The 21010-nt window shown below is 34.6% G+C and overlaps 2 protein-coding genes and 1 pseudogene across 2 annotated transcripts; 2 read left to right on the plus strand and 1 right to left on the minus strand.

Moving 5' to 3' along the window:
- Positions 1 to 2324: 2324 nt before the first annotated feature.
- LOC147282306 (subtilisin-like protease SBT3 pseudogene) lies at positions 2325 to 7944 on the plus strand (annotated as a pseudogene).
- Positions 7945 to 9397: 1453 nt separating this feature from the next.
- On the plus strand, positions 9398 to 10630 carry LEA4-5 (Late Embryogenesis Abundant 4-5). The gene is made up of 2 exons (XM_086247555.1): positions 9398 to 9531; positions 9639 to 10630. Exons 1-2 carry the CDS (start codon positions 9424 to 9426, stop codon positions 10335 to 10337), a joined length of 807 nt encoding a protein of 268 aa, XP_086103681.1. The 5' UTR covers positions 9398 to 9423; the 3' UTR covers positions 10338 to 10630.
- A 3736-nt stretch (positions 10631 to 14366) lies between these two features.
- Positions 14367 to 17957, minus strand: LOC147282308 (KH domain-containing protein / zinc finger (CCCH type) family protein). Its single transcript, XM_086246707.1, has 3 exons — positions 17641 to 17957; positions 16832 to 16892; positions 14367 to 15320 (listed from the first exon to the last, which is right to left on the minus strand). The coding sequence occupies exons 1-3, from the start codon at positions 17717 to 17719 to the stop codon at positions 14567 to 14569; spliced, it is 894 nt and encodes a 297-aa protein (XP_086102833.1). The 5' UTR covers positions 17720 to 17957; the 3' UTR covers positions 14367 to 14566.
- Between the last annotated feature and the right edge of the window lie 3053 nt (positions 17958 to 21010).

Consider the following 21010-nt stretch of genomic DNA (forward strand, 5'->3'; position numbering starts at 1 on the left):
CCACCACCCCCTCTTTCTCTGGGAATGGGTTATGGGCACCGTCGAAATTTCGCCGAAATTTCGACGATTTCGGCGAAATTTCGATAATTTCGACAATTTCGACGAAATCATCCCGAAATTTTAGCAAAATATGGGTTTCGATTTTCGACACCCCTAAAAATCGAAATTTTCGACGAAAACTTCGAAATTTAACACCCTGGTTATATATGTGTCTGGGAGAATGTTATCTACTTTCTTCGATCTCTTTCTCCACCTATTTTTTCTTATATCATTCTCATTCTGCAGTATTTTTATGATCGAAATTATTTATTTTTTAAATTATTCTCATTTTACAGTATTTTTATGATCGAAATTATTTATTTTTTAAATCATTCTCATTCTGCAGTATCTTTACAAAAAAATTAAATAAATTTACAATGTGTTTGGCTAGTGATAACAACCCACTAAAAAGCAATACAAATCATCAATTAGGCGGCTTCTTCTTGGAAATAACAAGCCAAGGATTCAAGGTTTATGAATCCTCTCAATTCAATTTCTTCTTGGAAACCATAGTGTCACTAAAGGGTTCGTCTCCTTTTGCTTTTTGTTTTGTCATATTTTCTCTCAGTTATCCATAGGGCTAGGTCAGAATAATCGAACAATTGCATCGCAACCGGCAGTCGATGCAACAGATCCGACGATGGATCGTTTTGACGATGGACCAACGAGTCGATGTCGGTGCGCCTACCTAACCGAAGGTGGCGGTGGCGGCGATGGTCTGGGAAAGCTGAACCGTACCGAACTAACCAACACCTATCGTCTTCATCTTCTCTGCTGGTTTCTCTTCTTCTCTTCTTTTCTTCTTCTCTTCTTTTTCTTCTCTTCTCCTTGTGAGCATCAAGAAGGTGGATGGTGAGCTCAAGCTTGGCAATGACGAATCTCCAAGGAGTGGGTGCGACGGTGGTGTCTTGCAGGCGAAGCTCCAGGTGAGGTGAGCTGTGCACGATGATGTTTCGCAGGCGAAGCTCCGGGTGAGGTGAGTTGCGCGTGGTGGTGTCTTGCAGGCGAAGCTCTGGAGTTGCAGAAAGAGAGAGAGGGTGAAGTACCTGCGTTCGATTACCGACCACACCGACCGACAACAACCACATCTGAAGCCGTCGGTAACCGACCTTGTAGGTAGCGGCGGCGGTTGCGAAATTGGCCATTCCACCGATGGATGTTCGGCGATTGATCGTATCCCATCGGTTCGGTTACCGACACCGACCCACCCCTAGTTATCCATGGTAAGCAATTATATTATTTGAAAGGTCTTGTATATAGTTTAATTTGACATTTTAGTGATACCACAAGTATTCGTTGATCATAACCATTATTATCCTTTTATCATTTAATTACTATAAAATTTTAAACCCAAACTCACTAACATAAACACAATTAATTTCAACTTCTCAAAACATCAAAAAACCTTCCACCAATGGTTTCATGGAAGTTATGAGGGGCTATGCAGTAATAGTAAAAAAAATTGAAAAAAAAAAAAGAAGGCCTTTAGCCCAAAGGAGTCGGCTAGAATTAATATATATTGACAATCTTTTGATGATGTAAAATGTTCATCTAAACTTTTTGCCTTGATATACAGCCAATCTTTTTATTGGCATGCAGTAATTATATAATGTTAGAATCAAATATTTTTTTTTTCTAGATTATTCTATTCATCCTTGTTTGCATATATAAGAACATGTTAATCTTTATTTATGTCCAGTTTTAAGTCCTATCAATAAGAAATCATGAGATTTCCTAAAAAGGTTTGTCTACTTTGTATTTTTGTTTTGTCATTTTTTCTCTCAACTGTCCATGGTAATTCAACTTCATTTGAGAGGTCTACGTATATTGTTTATATGGACAAATTAGTAATGCCTAAGGTATTTTCGAACCATAAAAGTTGGTATTCATCTATGATTGATTCCTTTAAATTTTTATACCCAATCTCATTAGATGGCCATGAAAATTCTCCACCCCTTTTATACACTTACGAACATGCTTTTGATGGTTTTTGTGTTGTTTTATCTTTAGATCAACTAAAGATTTTAAAGAAGCTATCAGGGTTTATCTCAGCTCATAAAGATGAGACTGTAACACTTGATACCACTCATACCCCTGAATTTCTTTCTCTTAATCCTTTGGCTGGCTTATGGCCTATCTCAAATTACGGCAAAAATATTATTATTGGTATAGTAGATAGTGGTATTTGGCCAGAAAGTCCGAGCTTTGAAGACCATAATATGACAAAAGAAAATCCGAAAAAATGGAAAGGATCATGTGAAGGAGGAGAAAACTTTAATTCCTCCATGTGTAATTCCAAAATCATAGGAGTTAGGTACTTCAACAAGGGCTTGAAAAAAAAAATAGGCACAAAGATTGCGAACTCAGCTAGGGACACTGTAGGGCATGGAACCCAAGTTGCTTCAATAGCTGCTGGGAACTTTGTAAAACAAGTGTCGTTTTTCGGTTATGCACAAGGAACAGCTAAAGATATTGCACCCCTTGCTAAATTGGCAATTTACAAGGTTAGTTGGGCACAAGGAATGATGCTTTCCGATATTCTTTATGGCATAAACCAAGCTATTTTTGATGGCGTTGACATAATTTCCATCTCTTTAAGTCCGCGTGAACAAAACTTGTTTGAAGATCCTATGGCAATGGCTTCATTTTCTGCAATGAAAAATGGCATATTTGTTTCATCTTCTGCTGGAAATAAAGGTCCTACTCTTGGAAAATTGTCAAATGAGTATCCATGGGTCTTAACTGTTGCATCTAGTACAATTGATCGGTGGTTTGCTGGAATTTTGACTTTAGGGAATGGTGAAATTATCACAGGATGGTCTATGTTCCTTGGTGATATTTCATTTATACAAAACTTTCCATTGGTGTATGATAAGACTATAGCAGCCTGCAATAGTGTGACAAACTTCTTATATGGTCCTAATGGCATAATCTTATGTAATATTGGGGACATCCAAGAGCAAATGGAAGCTATTCGTTTATCAAATAGATCGGGAGCTATACTTGTTTATAGTCATCCCATGCCTTTACAAGTAACAAACATTTGGTGTCCTTGTATTGTGATTAGAACATCTGATGCAGCAACTGTAATTGCATATGTAGAAAAAAATATTAAAGCGAATGCTAGCATTAAATTTAAAGAAACTATTTTAGACATAAATAATGCACCTGCTGTGCCTTATTTCTCTTCAAGAGGTCCATCACCAACTTTTCCTAACATTTTAAAACCAGATATAATAGCACCAGGTGAATTAATTTTAGCAGCTTCGATTCCAGAATTGAAGAGTAACTACAACATTGTTAGTGGAACATCCTTTGCTGTCCCTCATGTTGCTGGAGTAGCAGCACTTTTAAAAAGTGCACATCCAGAATGGAGTATTGCTGCTATTAAATCTGCTATTATGACCACTGCAAATATATGGGATAATACTCTAAATCCAATCCGAGCTTATGGAGATCATGATGATTATGAATATGCTTCACCTCTTCAAATGGGAGCAGGTCACATTAATCCAAATCAAGCATCTAATCCTGGTCTAATTTATGATGCAGTGGTACAAGATTATGTGAATTTATTATGCTCTCTCAAGCATAATAAAAAACAAATGATGAGAATTACTACATCAGAAACTTATAATTGCTCCACTCCATCTTTAGATCTTAATTATCCATCATTTATTTCTTTATACAATGATACTGTAACAACAATAATAGAAAAATTTCAAAGGACGGTGACCAACGTTGGTGAAGGACCAGCCATTTACATGGTTAAGGTGACAACTCCACATGGTTCTACGATTACAGTCTCACCTGCAATATTAGTGTTCAGAAAAAGGTATGAGAAACAATCTTATGTCGTCACTATAAATCATAAAGGAAATAAGAATCAAATATTTGAATTTGGTTCATTACTTTGGGTAGAACAAAATGTTAGTTTAGCGTCCAAACATAAAGTTAGAAGTCCTATCATTATAGCACCTTATAAAATCTAAGCTTGTAAAATTATTTTAAGAAACACTATATATATATATATATATAATGTTAGACAAATCTTTTTTATACGTATCTATTTCTTTTTATTCTTATAAATTTAGATTAATTTTCTAGAATTAAATGTTATTACTTATTATCTTGTAGAAAAAAAAAAAAGTTACTGACTAATCTACATGTTGAGCTTAATTAAAACCCTAAGTATATATATGGACTAGTTGTATCTCATCATGAAAACTCTTTAGGTGGAATTTGAATGACTTTTCATTCAAATACTTTGTATAGATATTTTTGAGATCAAAGCAGAAATTTAAAGAAATCTCAAACTTAAAAATTTTGTGAGCCTCAATCTATTTAGCGAATAAATATGAAAATAAAAATTAAATTTAGTTTTAGAAAACCCATAGATGATCTTTTAATCCATCAACAAAATTTTTATTGAAAACAAATGATTAATTTATCCTCAAATTAAAAAAAATTGAGTTTTGTTAAAATTGTCCTAAAGATTGCAAACAATATAAAATATATGAATCAAATGTAAAGTTTTGAAATTACATTAACTAAATTTATTTTTGGAATAAAATACAAGGATCAAAATTTTTTTTTCAATAAATTAATAATATCACGCGATAGTATCACGGTAACAATAAAAAAGTACTCTCACTTTTATGATACCGGAAAGATCTATCCAGAATAACACATTTAATTACCTCCACAGCCTATGCATACAACAAAATAGAAATGTGTGGGTTTCACTTAATTTTTTTTTTTTGGACAAAAGAAAATAAGAATTAGCCACCACATTTGTTTCACCAGAAATGCATATAGCACCTTTTTTTTTTTTCTTTTATAGTACATATAGCACATGTTAACGAGGGACCAAACCATATAGCTACTTATAATTACACTAAACTGTATTCTTTTTCTTCTTCTGGTTGGTTAGGCAATATAAGGTGCACACACCTTTCTATAATTTCCTTTTCATATGATGCAAGCCATGTCCTATTTTACACGTTTGCTATTAATATTGTTTGATTCGAAATAATATCAATATCTTACTTGTTAAAAATGAATAATAAAATTTAAAGTGAGTCAAAAATAAGTAAATTAAGCATTACAACATCAATTAATGAACACAATTTCGTAAACAAATTGGAATCTTATATGTAAAGCTTCCTCCTCCTTAAGTTACGAGTTGTACTTGTACCAGATAAAGATAATAAAAGCCGCCTTTTGTTTAATATTTTATGTTTGTTTCGTACTACACCACTTATTTTGTGTTCCCAGCTTTGTGATATCTTTGTTACGTAATGGCAAATTAAGGCCGGACCGTTGAAATAATGCAATTAATTATTTATAAGCTATAGCTTCTGCTAGCTTATATATATATATATATATGCCATTCACGGCAACACATTCCAAATTAATCAAGCAACTTGACCAACAAGAGAGCGAACGAAACTTCATTCAGATCCCCTCATATACTTTTTATCTCTATATATATATATATATATATATATATGCAGTGCTCTAAAACTAACTAATTAGTAAGTTAATACGAAGCTAACCATGTTTTTGGGACCACCACATAACTAATCTCATAATCCGAACCTTCAATTATTTAGGTCATACTTCAAAAATCATCATTAAAAAAAATCAACTAAATCGGAAATCATTTAGTCATCTAATTGAGATCAAATAAATAGACGATCAGTGTTTTCGATAAAAGCATATAAATAGTTGTTGTTATAATCAAATGACTAAATGATTTCCGAATTTGGAGATTTTTTACAGAGATGATCTTTGAAGTAGGGCCTAAAAAATAGATTGTTTGGATTTTGAGATTACATTGTGTGATGAACCAACTATGGTGGTTAGCTTTGTATTAACTTACTAACTAGTTAGTTTCAGAGCATATATTCTTGTATATATATATATATATATATTCTCTAGAGAAAATGTCCGTACATTTTCAAAATTTGCGAATGTTATCATTCGGTAGATAGCGTCGACATGTGCTGCAATAAGTTTGAAATTTTGTGTGCTGCAGCACATGTCGAGACTGTCTACTGAATAGTGACATCCGCAAATTTTGAAAAATACGAACATCATTTTTAAAGAAGGACTATATATATATATATACACACACATTTATGTTGCATGCAATTTCCTTCCACGTTACATGTTAGGTAGGTAGTGGAGGAGACACCTTCTATTGAGAGATCTCTTAATTAAATTTATTTAAGTGATATTTTTGTGGAGCATACTCTACATTGTATTTTAATGTCTATTTTTTAAATCTCCATTAAAGTCATCATTAAAAAAAATTTAGGTGAATTGAAAATCATTTACCCGTTTGATTAAATAGTTATCTTTTCGAGTGTTTATCGAAAATACTTTATTCGTTTATTTATTTAATCAATATTAGATATTTTAATGATTTTCGATTTATTTAATTTTTCAGATCGTTGAATACAATATAAAGTGGGTCACACGAGAGATCTTTAAATGAAATTATTTAAAGAATCCCTTAGCAAATGGGCCTACACATTTAAAATCACATAATTGTAACTTAATTATAGAAATAATATTTTAAAAAAATTAAGAAGTATTTGGTTCTTAATGTGGATTGTTGTCATACTTTGAAAAAGTATAGTCTTAGATAAAAGTTTATAAAGGTTTTGAATCTTTTCATTCACAGCCAATAGATTTTGAATTGAATGTCTTAATTTATTCAATTTGGAAGCACCATTCCAAGTTTTAAATTATGAGGGAGTCTAGTACCGTTACTAAGACACAAACCACGCATCCTCGATGGTGATGCTCCCAAATATATATCTTCAATATCCTCTGAGGGTCCCTTAGTCCCTTGAATTTGTGCAGCACCCTTTTGTTGAACAATTCGATAGCTTGTTAAGTTATAGCATGCACATACCCGCAATAATATTTTGCTTTGGATGTGATTGAAAAAGTAATATGAGGTTATGTAATTTTCTTTTCTCTTTATACATATTTTATGCGTGTTTGAATGTTATTTGGGGTTGGGAGATTAATCTTGAGTCTTGATTACTGTTTATAAGATTTGATATTTACCAATATTCTCGACTTGATTTCTTTTGTTTTGAGTGAAGTCAATGTTCAACTGAGGGTGATGTTTTTTTCTTCTTCTTTTTTGTCGTTTCCGGAAGGATTAAAGTAATGTTGAGTAGAAAAAATGAGTTGCTATCAAATCATCATGTATGGCTGTAGAAAGTGCTCTTCTTCAACCCAAACAGTCTGCCCACAAACTCAAATAGAAAACTGGGCATGACTGGACTGGACTGGTGTGATACATGTTTCTTTCTAGAAGTACAATCAAAATTAGAAGTTTTCAAAATATAAAAACGAAATTTATGATTTAAAATGAAGAATTGAACTTTGACAATATGACTAGATAATTAGTTTCGAGATTCACCTTCTCTAATTTACTTTTTTCATCAATATTCTCTTTTATTATTTTCATTATATGGTATAAATTTATGATTAGAACTGTTTATTTTATGTTTATAACTATGAAAAATATCTTTACAAAAATTAATCAAATTAGAAATCATTTAATTATGTTACTATGATCAAATAAACATACGATTTTTGTAACAATTTGATTCTCTGTTTGTTTATTTAATAACGATTACATGACCAAACGATTTTCAATTTAGTTAATTTTTTGTAGAGATGATATTCAAATAATTATTTAAAAAATGAACTGTTCTGATTATGAAAATACACTTTAGAATGAGAATAATAAAATAGAATGTTAATGGAGAAGGTGGATAGCATTCCTCATTTGTTTTTTTTTAAGAAACTATAAGATTATTAGATGTGTGTTTTTTTTTTCTTTCTTGTTTTTGCAGGAAGGAAGATGCAATGTATTGAGAATGAATTTAAATATTTTATATAATAATGTAAATGAGGAATGTTATGTCTATCCTTTGTTCATTTTTTTTCTCTTATTTATTTCGCAATGTAGTTTTATGATCGGAATTCTTAATATTTTAGATCACTCTTTAAAAATCACTAATATAAAAAAGTAACAACCTCAAAAATTGATTAATGATCTAACTATTTCCAAATAAATAAACGATGAATTCAACTATTAATAAAATCGTCTATTTATTTGATAATAGTCAAATAACTAAACAAGTTCTGATTAATTTAGTTAATTTATTACAGAGATAATCTTTAAATAATAACCTAGAAAATGAATGTCTCAATCATAATATTACATTGCAGAACAAAGACAAAAAGAAAGAAAATAAAAAAGAGAAGGCACTTATCAGCCCTCACGTAATTTTTTAATTTAAAATTATTAAGTTGCATGAATTATTTAGAATTCATGTATATTTTTCCTAATGCGATACAAATATTTTGTGTAATATTTTTTTATTTTTTTATTGTAATAGCATGTGATGTAATATTTGTAAATTCTAATACTTTTTACTTTATTATTTTGTTTGACTTTTCAACTAGTATCTAATTTAAAATACTATTTAATTTTGGTACATAAACTAAGAAATTATTGAAATTTAGTAATTAAAATCAATAAACTTTTTATTTTATAGTAATCAGATGGCTAAACAATTTTTGATTAATTTAGTTAATTTATTATAGAGATAATATTTAAATAGTAACCTAAAAAATGAATGTCCCGATCGTAATATTACATTGCAGAACAAACACAAAAAGAAAGAAAATACAAAAGAGAAGGCACTTATCAGCCCTCACGTAATTTTTTAATTTAAAATTATCAAGTTGCATGAATTATTTAGAATTCATGTATCTTTTTCCTAATGCGACACAAATATTTTGTGTACTATTAAAAGTCACAATTAAACCATATAATCGCAATGTTTAAATCCCAATTGTTTAGATCCCGAATCAATCTTTCAAATCAACCGTAAGATGCATAAATTTGGATGGTCTCTCTATCAAATATATATATTTTTTGTTTTGGGTGCAAATGTACAATGTAATGTATCTTTCCAAATTAAAACTTTATTGATTATCGAAAAAGTATTAAAATTGTGTTGTAGAGTTGTAGTTTTCAAGTTCTACTTTAAGCAAGTATATCTACTTTGACGGATCGAGCAGCGACGTCTAAGGAAGCAACACGCGTCTTCGCTTTGCCACAGAAAAGTCTCTTAGAGCCGCCACGTAACTGTACCAACCTCCAAAACTTCTGCACTTTCCGACACGTGTCTGCATCCTGTCCATACAAGGACCTTCATGTTCTCTTTGGCCTCCACCTCATCTTCCACGCGTCATAACCCAGTACGTCTCCAAAGCCTATTTGAGGTGCACGATCAACCTGGTTTTCTCATCATTTACTCATTCCTACAGTCAAGCTAGTGAAAAATGCAGTCAGGAAAGAACGTAATGGAGTCCGCGAAGGAAACGGCAGCCAACGTGGCGGCCTCTGCTAAGTCCGGCATGGAAAAGACCAAAGCCGCCGTCCAAGAGAAGGTTTTTCAGTTTTTATTTTTAATTATTTTTGTGTATTTTATATATATTCATTTTACAATTTAAATATAAAAAGGGATTGGCTAAACTGAAGCTGTGCTTGTGTGCAGGTGGAGAAGGTGACGGCCCATGACCCAATCCGGAAAGACATGGCGACCCAAAAGAAAGAACATAGGATGACCGAGGCCGAGCTTAACAAGCAGGACGCCCGTGCCCACAACGCTGCAGTTAAACATGGAGCAACTATGGGTGGGCCCACGGGCCACACAACAGCTGGCACTGGCCCAACGGGCCACACAACAACTGGCACTGGCCCAACGGGCTACACGCCGACCGGCACTGGGGCAACTGGCCCAACAGGCCACACAACAGCTGGAACTGGCCCAACGGGCTACACGACGACCGGCACCGGGGCAACTGGCCCAACGGGCCACACAACAGCTGGCACTGGCCCAACGGGCTACACGACGACCGGCACCGGGGCAACTGGCCCAACAGGCCACACAACAGCTGGCACTGGCCCAACGGGCTACACGACGACCGGCACCGGGGCAACTGGCCCAACGGGCCACACAACAGCTGGCACTGGCCCAACAGGCTACACTACAGCTGGCACTGGCCCAACCGGGCACCACCAGATGTCGGGTCTGCCCGGACACGGGACGGGGCAACCCACGGGCCTGGTGACAGAGGGCATGGTGGGCTCCCATCCTACCGGAACCAACACGGGAACTGGTAGGACCACGGTCCATAACACCCATTTGGGTAGTAATGCACCTGGGTATGGGACTGGTGGCACCCACAGTTGAGATAATGGCCCTTTGTTTTTGTATTATGGGCCAGGTTGTGGGCTTGGGTTAGGTCATGTAGTCAGGCCCGTTTTTATATGAGTCGAGTAATATGGTGTGAATATTGTTCCTTTTTCTGTTTTTTGGGATGGGTTTAGTGGATGGAGTAGTATGTCCTTCCATTTGCAAGTTTATGTTAAATAAAAGTGGTACTATTATGTAAAGTTGAGTCATAAATTTGGTTTATTATTAACTGCTTGTGGTCTTAAAAAATTGGGTGAAGGAAGGCTTTGCAGATCTTCTTTCATTAATAAACAGTCTAATAACTTTTGTGATTAGCAGATGAATTGATGATTAATTAATGTACTAATAATGTCTGCGACTCTGCATGGCTCTCTATCTACTATGGATTCCTAAGCATTCCTAAGCAGAACATGACACAAACAGTGAATCAAATTTCCATTTTAATTTTATCGGAATATTTTTTAAGTTGAAGAGGTCTTTTAAAATAAAATTTGCAGTACGTTCATGATATTTCTTTACACTCTTGAGTTCAACATGTCATATCATGTCCAATGCAATTGGCACGTGCATGCCGGTACCATTATGTCACGTGACCTAACAATGCCACCGAATAACACGTACAAACATCGTTACTGCCTTGGAGAAGATTGGCCAGCAACTTATATTCAAGGCAAAGGACGTACTTATATTTCTCTGTTCTCAAGTACGCATCTGAAAAACACATCTCATAGTGCGCATGAAACCACAATTTTTCATGCAGATCCAGTCCATCTTTGGAGCGACACGTGTCCACCTCGTGTCAATACAAGGACCTTGATGTTCTCTTTTAGCTTGCACGTCACCTTCCACGTGTCATGCCTCATGACCCCAGAACGTCTTCTGAGTCCATTTGAAGTGCACAGGTGAAGCTGCTGCATCTCATGATTCTCGTCATAACTCATTCCTACAGTCATGTTCAACTGAAACGTTTTTGAGAATTTAGAGACGTTCTTCTTGCGTAAGGATAGAAAGAAAAAAAGTGACGCTTTTGTTTTTAGAGACGTTATAACATACACAACATACTCACAAGTTTTACGAGCTGGACTTTTGTTTTTAAAAACGTTATAACATACACAACATACTCACAAGTTTTATGAGTCGAACATATCAAAGTTCAACCTTCAATTGTTTCCTAAACTAGCAAACCTCAAATTGATTTGTTTCTTTTACCAATTAAGCTTAAACGAACCAAATGCGTCCTAAACTAGCAAATCTCAAATTGCGAACATATCAAAATTCAACCTTCAATTGTTTCCTAAACTAGCAAACCTCAAATTGATTTGTTTCTTTTACCAATTAAGCTTAAACGAACCAAATGCGTCCTAAACTAGCAAATCTCAAATTGCGAACATATCAAAGTTCAACCTTCAATTGTTTCCTAAACTAGCAAACCTCAAATTGATTTGTTTCTTTTACCAATTAAGCTTAAACGAACCAAATGCGAGTTGGACGGATGTATCAAGCTGTATCGAGCCAATTTACAGCCTTAACTCCAGTTAAATATTATAGAGCAACTATGGGTGGGTCTACTGGCAACACGCGTACTGGCATAGAGCCCACAAGCTACAAGGCCATTGGCACTAGGCCCACGAGCTACACGACCACTGCCACCGGGCCCACCAGGTACACGAAAACTGGCACCTCAACAGCTACATACCTGGCACGAAAACTAGTACGATTATGTAAAGTTGGAACTTGGAATCATAAATTTTTCTTATAATTTTACAAAATATCTAGTAAGCAACTTATTATTATCGATCCCATCAAAGAAAAGAACAATTTTGTTATTAGGTTTTTTTAATTATTCTTAGATCACAAATGTGGACCAAGTGCCTACTAGATTGGATCTCAGCCATCTGACACGATACTTAGATCTGTGAGATAAGATGGACAAAGTGTCTCAATTACAAAAGAATATATACTAACTACTTATGGTGTTTAAAGAATTGGGTGAAGGCAGGCTTTGGTAATCTTCTTTTATTAATAAAATAGTCTCATAATAACTTTGTGATTAGCTGTGATTGATTAATGAAGTAGTGATGTCTGCAACTATACATTGCTCTCTATCTACTATGGTTTCCTAAGTAGAATATGATAAGAACTGTGGAATATTTCTTTACACTCTGGGTTTAGAATGTGGAAATTACAGTAGTTGAGAAAAAATAGTTGGGGCAATAAGTATTTTTTCTAAGTTAAATGAAATTGCGATAGTATGTGGTGTTCCACGTACACTTACAATATTGTTGTCACGTCACAGTGTTATTGTTATGAAACATGGTGTTTCTGTTACTGGCACATACAAATTTCTAGACTTCGATGCTTGATAGAGACATAGAGTTCACACTTTTAGTTGGAAACAGGCACATGAGTTAGTTACATAACAATTAATAACAACTCATTTATTCAATAGGTGGTGTAACTCGGAGAGTAAGTGCATAACAATGACGATTCATTTGTTCGATAGGTTGAGTAGCTAATATTGTTTAATAGGTGGAGTACTTGTTGAAGGTGACTTGGTTTTTTGTGTCCTCTTTGGTGCCCTCAACTGCATAATGTCATCATCACAATGACTTGATGATGTTTGGGTGGGGGAGTGTGGTTTGGCTTTAGTGAAAGAGCATTTATTTTTTTAAGCGTTATATTGTCCTTTTTCTTTTCTAAATTTTGGAAAAAAGAAAAAGAAAAAAAAAAAATTGATCATTGAGTAAACATGAGATTACTAGTTGTTTCAACTTCAACATGAAATCCTTACCAGTTAGATAAGTTCTTTGGGGGAATAAATCCTTATCTTATGCAGAGAGGTTACAACTTGTTCAATCTGTTTCATGCAGTTTTCAAGTTTTTTGGGCCTCTCAGGTTGTTCTCTTGCCCAAGAAACTGTTCTGGAGACTGAACAAAGGCTTTAATTTGTTCTTTCTTATGTGCTGCTGTTTGTTCTATCTAATCAGTATGGTTATAAGGTCTCTTGGGAGGAGGTTTATCTCCCAAAGGAGGTGTGAGGGGTTGGAATTAAAGATCTGAATATTTAGAACAAAGCCTTGATGATCATAGATATTTGGAAGTTGTTCCAAGGGGATGATAACATATGGGCCATGTGGGTGAAAAAGCTACTATTTAAGAGGCAGAATACAGCTATGGTAAGCAGTATAATTAATGGAACTCAATGATGTTGGCCTAATTCGCTCTCTGATGATCTTCTTGAGATTAGAGTTTCCATGTATAACTTGCTACTCTCTCCCACTAGAAGAGATTATGTTAGGTGGACTCTTACCCCTAATGGGTTCTACTCTGCAAAATCTGCCTGGGATTAGACTCTCCAAGCTTGTTGTTAAACTGGTGTAGGTTTGTTTGTATGCTCAAGATATCCCTTTAGTATGAGTTTTCTGCTATGGCTGGCCATTAAAGGTAGATTGACAACTGTTGACAAGTTGAATCCTCCTTAGCTGAACTCCCTTTGTGTTCTGTGCATTGTTGCCCCTTGGAGCCATGAACACTTGTTCTTTGATGTGCAGATGTTGTATGTCTTGCAGTTGCTGATTACTATATTTGGAGAGAGAAAATCAATCGAATTTTTAGAAATGAATTCCAGCTTCCATGGATCTCCTAAAAACCATCACTCGGATTTTTGCTGTCTTGAGTTTTTTGGTTCTTGTTTCTGCAGTTTGGTTTAGTCTTCTTGTCTTTGCAATATTTTTGTTTCTTCTATTCTTCTTTTTGCTTGATTGAGTTTTAGTTAGTTGTGCTGGGTTTCTTTTGTCCTGGCTGGTTGAGGTTTGTAGCTTGGTTGCACGATTTGGTTTGCTTTACAGGTTGTTAGGTGTTCTCAATAAATTTTATATCTTTGAAAAAACAGCTTTTTTTCTTTTCCTTTTCTTTTCAAGCCATTGAAGCCAAAAATAATTAGAGGCTCAAAATCCAATCACTTTCTGCAAGTCTCAACAAAAACACTAGCAAATTTGGACAAATAACCCAGTAGCCGATTTTACATAAGCAAAATGTCAAGCACATAAATCATATATTTAGAGAACGGAATTATGCCTGCCAGCTATAATAACAATAAAGAAAACCAAGGGCCCAAAAACTTTGATATCATAATCTTGTTAGTTCTACTAGGTTGCACTGCACAGCAACAAATGAAAACAGCTCTCCCACTAGTACAAGATTGCAAGCAAAAATTGAAAGAGCCCTCACACTCCAGACTTGCGCAATTCAGCAGCCCCATGTGCAAAGTGACATCTTTCTCCAAAGGTGCAAGTCCCTTTTGCAAAATTATCGCATAGCTTTGTCTTATAGTTACTTCCTGGAGGGGCCGGGGCCCCTGGGTTTCCTCCAGGGGTTTTTGGAGGGCCAGACATTGAAACGGTCAGAATTAGCTCTCTCACCATGCCACTAGCTTGCTGAATCTGTTCGAAAGTTCCCTCGAGTTCAATGTTCCTGAGATTGGGGTCTGACTCATGTTCCCGGATTGAAAGCTTGGCTCCTGTCTGGCGACAAATCTGCTTTGAATTTACACCTCCCTTACCAATAATGGCTCCTGCAAGCGATGCATCTACACTGATTTTTGCAGTGGATGAGGCACCGAAGCTAGATGCAGGGCCTGCAAGGGGTGGCTCCATCCAATTAGCCATACGGCCCGGAGCAGGTCCCATGCCACGGGGGTCATCATGGGACTGAGCAATATGCTTCCCAAGTTCCCACTCACCATGAGCAAAATGGCATTTGTCACCAAATTTGCAGCCTTCAGCACTATTATATTTGTTGCATAAGCGGGATTTAACTGCAGGTGAATTGGATCCATTTGAATTGGATGGCGGGGCTGCAATGTTTCTAGATGCTGGAGGAGGAGCAGGTGCAAGATTCATCATCTGAGCCACAGCATTATAACCACCAGGAACATAGTGCAGGAAGTGGCAACTCTCCCCAAAAGGACAGCCGGCAGTGCTGCAACCAGAATCATAGAGCACTTTAATCAGATGACAGTTGATAGCTATTTTCTCCAGACATATATAATCAAGCCTACTGCCTACAATGGTCACTCAATTTGAAGCTAAGTGACAAGGTTACGCATTACAAAAATTCTTTCTGGCATATGTCAAGGACTGACAGAGTATACAACTATTTTTCTCCTCTATGTCCATGCACATATAAAATATATATTTCACATTCAATTTTAGTTGACTGTAAATAGTTAACTAAACAATAGAAAAGAACTACAACTTGCAAGCTCTCATTCCAAACTTATCTTCTTCTTTTTTAGCATTATGGGTGATAAAATCCAATCAGATGATAAAATTTAATGAATCTCAGAACTTAAAAGAAACACCCTTCTTCATTTACACAAAAATTGCAACTCCAAAACCTGATACCAACTATATAGAGTTGAGAACATAATTCAATCTAAATATAAACAAGCATAGAGTTGATCATGTACCAGTACATGTGTTACAAAGACTGACTGTCCTAGTCCAAACATCACTGAATTGCTGGCATGGACCCATCAGTTACTTGCGTGTTAAAAAATTTCATCTATTGCCTTATTTTCATTTACACAATTTGGTTCCTAGTTTCCTTGAATACTATTTCACTGATTGATAGAACCTACAAGCGGAAAATACTACTTGGAAGAAATTTATAATTCAAAAGTTCAACTCACTACTTATTACTGAGAAGAAAACCAGTCAAAATTAGACACAAGGATCTATAAGGCCATAGAGAGCCAAAACAACATCGCCCCCCTCCATGGTAAAAGCAAAGAGAAGGAAGAAAAAAGAAGGAACAAAGAAAAGCCCCTCAAGGTAAACAATTTGGAGCTAATTTTACCAGCAGATTCCCTTTTTTTTTTTTTTTGGGTTCTTCAGACAAGTATAACATATCATTGTAACTGAAATATATTACTTACGAATTAAAATTTGCTATAGAATAAGAAGACAAGACATCTTCAAAGTAACCTACAGCTTACCAATGTTTTTGATAAGTAGATTTCTTAAATAGATATAGGGGAAATTAACTTACAACTTACCAACAGAAGGGTGGGTTCAAACTGCTTTGAAAATTCAGTAATATCTTGAAAAGTTACCAGTAGAATATATCTTACCCACTTTTTGTGATAAAACTTGAACATTAATTGAGATACAAGGTACAATAGAAATAAATTACATGTGACACTCAATCTCATTGTAATTCCATTAGCACCGAATATACTCTAGTGAATGCTTATCCTTGTAGTTCATATATAAAGCACTATTCCGTTACATGAAATTTGTCAACTTCATTATAGACCAAACCAAAGAATGTACCTGTATAACAGCTATGATTTCCCAGTTCATTAGTGCAGTTATAAGATTTTATTTTGTATCAACTGTAATTTAAATTTTTACAAATACTTATAAACACCTAAAAAAAGAATAAGATGCAGTTCATGATATTTACTTAGATGGGAAAAAGATTTGAACCTGAAAAACTTGGTGCATGGCTTCGATTTGCTTCCTACACCACTTGATAAGAACTCCAATTCTGTTACAAAACATTAATTACTTCTTCTCAGTTACATTTTCTCCTGATCCTTAATCCAATTATTATAGAGCATCTCAAACTCATTAAAGTTTGAACCCAAAGCGATAAAAATATTAGTAAATTCAGTTCCTGTATAATACTAGTCCAAAACATGTATGTACAACATTCTTTTTTATTTAACTATATACCAACAAATTGAAAAGCGATCCCATCTAAACCCCCACACAATTAAATTTTTTTTGAGCACCTTAAATTCTGTAAACAAGGCAGACAACACAGAGCACACACAAAGTACACTCATTTAAATGGTTGGTTCAGCACAAGAAAGAAGATAAGCACATTCAAAACACATAAGGCCTATACAAAACAACTTTTCTTGATTGTAAACCACCCAAGACCTTGGGACATTAAAAAAGGAACATAAAATAGCAAAACAAAGGAACAATTTCGCATAACCATAACATATCAAACAATCTACAATAGATATATATAAGTGTGAAGCACGTATTGTCATATATAGTTGAAAGACACTCCAAATCTAATAAACCCAAGTTGCAAAAAGAAGTTATCAGCTATGCTAGGGACTCTAGTAATCAGGAATCTTATAAAGCATGGAAATTTTCTAGCTGCAGATACTTTCTCGGAAAACAAACAGAAAATAGAAAATAAAGGGTAGAAACTACAATAATAAAAACACAGTTAAGAAAATTCATCAAATTCATATAGTGAAAGAAAGCAAAGAGCGAACCTTGCTTGTTCTTCTTGAAGCCGCCATTAGCATGGAAGGCACCACCTTCATGCCGCCCTCTTTTACGAGTATCCATCATTCTATCTCTGCACAACAGATCGAGATCCGAAACGAACCCAACCAACTAAAAACGACGAAGAATAGCACCAAAAAAAAAAAAAAAAAACCCTGTTCACTGCTATGGAAAAAACCGTAGATAGAGGAAGAAGAAAGGAATAGAGGCAACCCTAGCCCAAACCCTAACCCTAGAAGAAGGGTTTTGGAAGAGGAAGAGCAGCTGCTGGGGGATAAAGGAGGCTTCGAAAACGAGAGTGGGAAAGTCCAGAGAGCTTGGGATAATAACTCTTTATTATAAATAAATAAATAAATAATAAATACTACTTGTTAATAATTGTTTTTCTTGATGAAAATAATTTGAGGATTTTAAAATCGGGTATTTCAAGGCGGGGTGCTGACGTAAGCTGAAATCTATCGTTTTATTTGTCTTCCACTTTTTTTTATTTTTTATTTCTTGGTTTTTCCTTTTTTTGTATGGTGTAATTTAGGAAAGCCACCCACAGTGTGAGTGTGACAGTCTGTTGATGAAATTTATTTGATTTTATATGCTTCAAATTAAAGTTTTATTTTTTTGGTAATAAATTAATGTTTTATTAACAAAAAAGAAATAAGACAGTTTGACTCACTAGAAACAAAAGGAAAAATAAAGTACATATTTCCTTGAATTTTGGTTCATGGAATACTACAAGTTTTTTTACTTTTTCCTGGTTGGCCTTTTTGGACAGATAAGAAGTTAAGAACACAACTATGTTTTCCATTTTTTTTTTCTTTTACTAGTTTGGATTGTCAATTGTCAGGGCTAATTTGCTTTGGGCTAATAAGGAAAGCCCCATTCTTAGGGCTAACGACATTTAATTTTAATTGAAAAAATTACAAGTGTGTCCTCGAGTCAGCCACCTGACAAACATAAGAAATATTAGAAATCTTAACAAAAAAAACTCCTAAGCTTTTCTTCCCCAATTCCAAAAGCACCATACCCATTTTACTTGCAACTACTCTGAAAAAAAATAAAGCAAGTCATTAATCAAAAAGCAAAAAAGCAAGAAGAAATCTGCAAATGAAACTAACCGCGAAATACAACTAGGTTTGGATCCGCAAATCACAAGAAAAAATTAAAATCAAAGAAATTAGTACCTATAAATGAGTAAATCGAAATCAGAAACTTAACCATCAAATTGTAGTCAAACAAACCTAAAGTTGTAGCGATTTAATGAACAAAAACATCCAAATCCAAATCGCAAAATCAAAACATACAAATTAATGAATCAAATAGAAACGAAAGTGAAAATAAAAAATTCGCAAAATCAGAACCTACAAATCAATTCATCAAAATCATAAATGAATTTGAAAAGAGCAATTAAGAATCAAGTCAAAGAGAAACAAACTTGAAACTGTAGTGATTGATTAGCAACAATATCGAATCGCTGAGAAGAAATTGAAAGCATAGAAGAACTTGATTAGAGAATAACTCTATAATACTAGAGTTAACAACAATATCGAATCCCTTATAAAATGAAGACTAGTTTTTCAACCATGTAATTATTTAAATATCTTATTAGAGAATAAGTCTATAATACTTCATCAAATTATGCATGACACCACAAACTTTTAACTTGTCCAAAATGGAGAACCAAAAGCATTAATCATTAGAAGTAGGTTCATGCCATCTTGTATATATGGTCTTCAGTTGGCTTGAGATGGATACTTGTATCCCATTTGTGTGGAATTTGATTCATAATTAACTTGATGAGGGAGCTAGATTGCTTTAGTATATATATATATGGTGCTATTGTTTCAGAGATAAAAAACTTGTTACATCATTTTCATTTTTTCTATCACATTATCAGCCACGCATATATATGTTAAGGTTTAGACTTTAGATTGTACTCATTCTCTTGTTTGGCTTGAGGAGAGCTCGGATTGGCTTCTCCCGGCCTTGCATGGATGAGAAATAAATCTTAAAGCCTTCAAGCCTCTTTACTCAAAACAAAACAAAACAAAACAAAACAAAAGTAGGTTGTTGCTATATATTTATTTAAAAAATGAGAGATTTGCACTTTAAACTTTTCGAATATTGTAAAAAGAATCATCACTAAACCAATAATTAATTGACTAGAATGTTGCTATTTAAACTCTTAAATTGTTTATGGCAATTGAAATAATAAGTAAAGTATGATATTAAAATTGAAATAATCGAAACTAAAAGTAGCTTAATCGAACTTACGCAAACTAGAGATACCAAATCATTATTTGGCCATAACAAATGCTGAATCTTTACTCATAGTAGCGGAACAAATTTGTCAATGTATAATAAAGGAAAACGGACTCTCACCATCCTCAGTCCACTGGGCCCCACTAGCCCACCTTCCACTTCAAAGTGTAGAATTCGACCAGTAATCAAAGAACTATGCCAAGTCAATATAGCAAGGGCAAAATTGTACTTCCACATAGCTGCCAAAACCAAATGCTCAACTCCTTTATGTTCTCCCGTCAGAAAATTAGAGTTTAATCTTTTTTATGTTTCTTTTTTTAACTGAAACTTTGTGGATTCTTTTTTTTTTTAAATAAAATCTTTTAACCACTGCCATGTCTCTATTTTGTTTTTAGCATCCAGTGCCGAGCGCTTGACAATGGTGCCGAGTACTCGGCAGTATTTTCTTTATAACAGCCGAGCGTTGCAAGCGCTTGCCGCTGCTTCCTCTTCTCGTTTTTGAGGATATAGACTATAGGGTACGTGTTTACCTCGTACCCTCTTAAGATGTAGAATGTAATTTATGAAGATTGCATGTTAAGTTTTAATTCTGATATTTTTTGCTCAAAGCCGACAAACCAGCGTCGAGCGCTCATGGGAGAAACAAAAATGAACTGCCGAGCACTCGATCCTTGCTATCCTTGAAAAAAAGATTTGCAACTGTACATATATAGGAGTTTAGTTAGAATTTTAAAAGTCATAAAACTTTAGTTTGTAAAAGATAAAATTAAAATATCGGAATGGAAGTCCCAAAGTTTCCCAACACTAACAGTCACCAACACCTACCATCCAACAAACCAAAACTTTGATTTCATCGAAACCAACACAGAACACTCACTCACATTATATATACATACAACCTTAACCTTCTCTTCTCTCCCAGACACTATCACAGAGGTCAGGTCAGAGGTGACTAGGTGAGTCCCGGATCTTTCTTGTATGCATGCTTCTTCTTTTTTTTTTTTTGGTCAAATTGTATGCATGCTTATAAGTAATACTTCTGAGTTAACTAAATGTTGTTACATTCTAGGAGTCTTTTCATTGGGTTGATTCAATGTTCTA

Source organism: Dryas octopetala, chromosome 6 (assembly GCF_963921425.1).
Source record: "Dryas octopetala chromosome 6, drDryOcto1.1, whole genome shotgun sequence".
Classification (NCBI taxonomy): Eukaryota; Viridiplantae; Streptophyta; class Magnoliopsida; order Rosales; family Rosaceae; genus Dryas; species Dryas octopetala.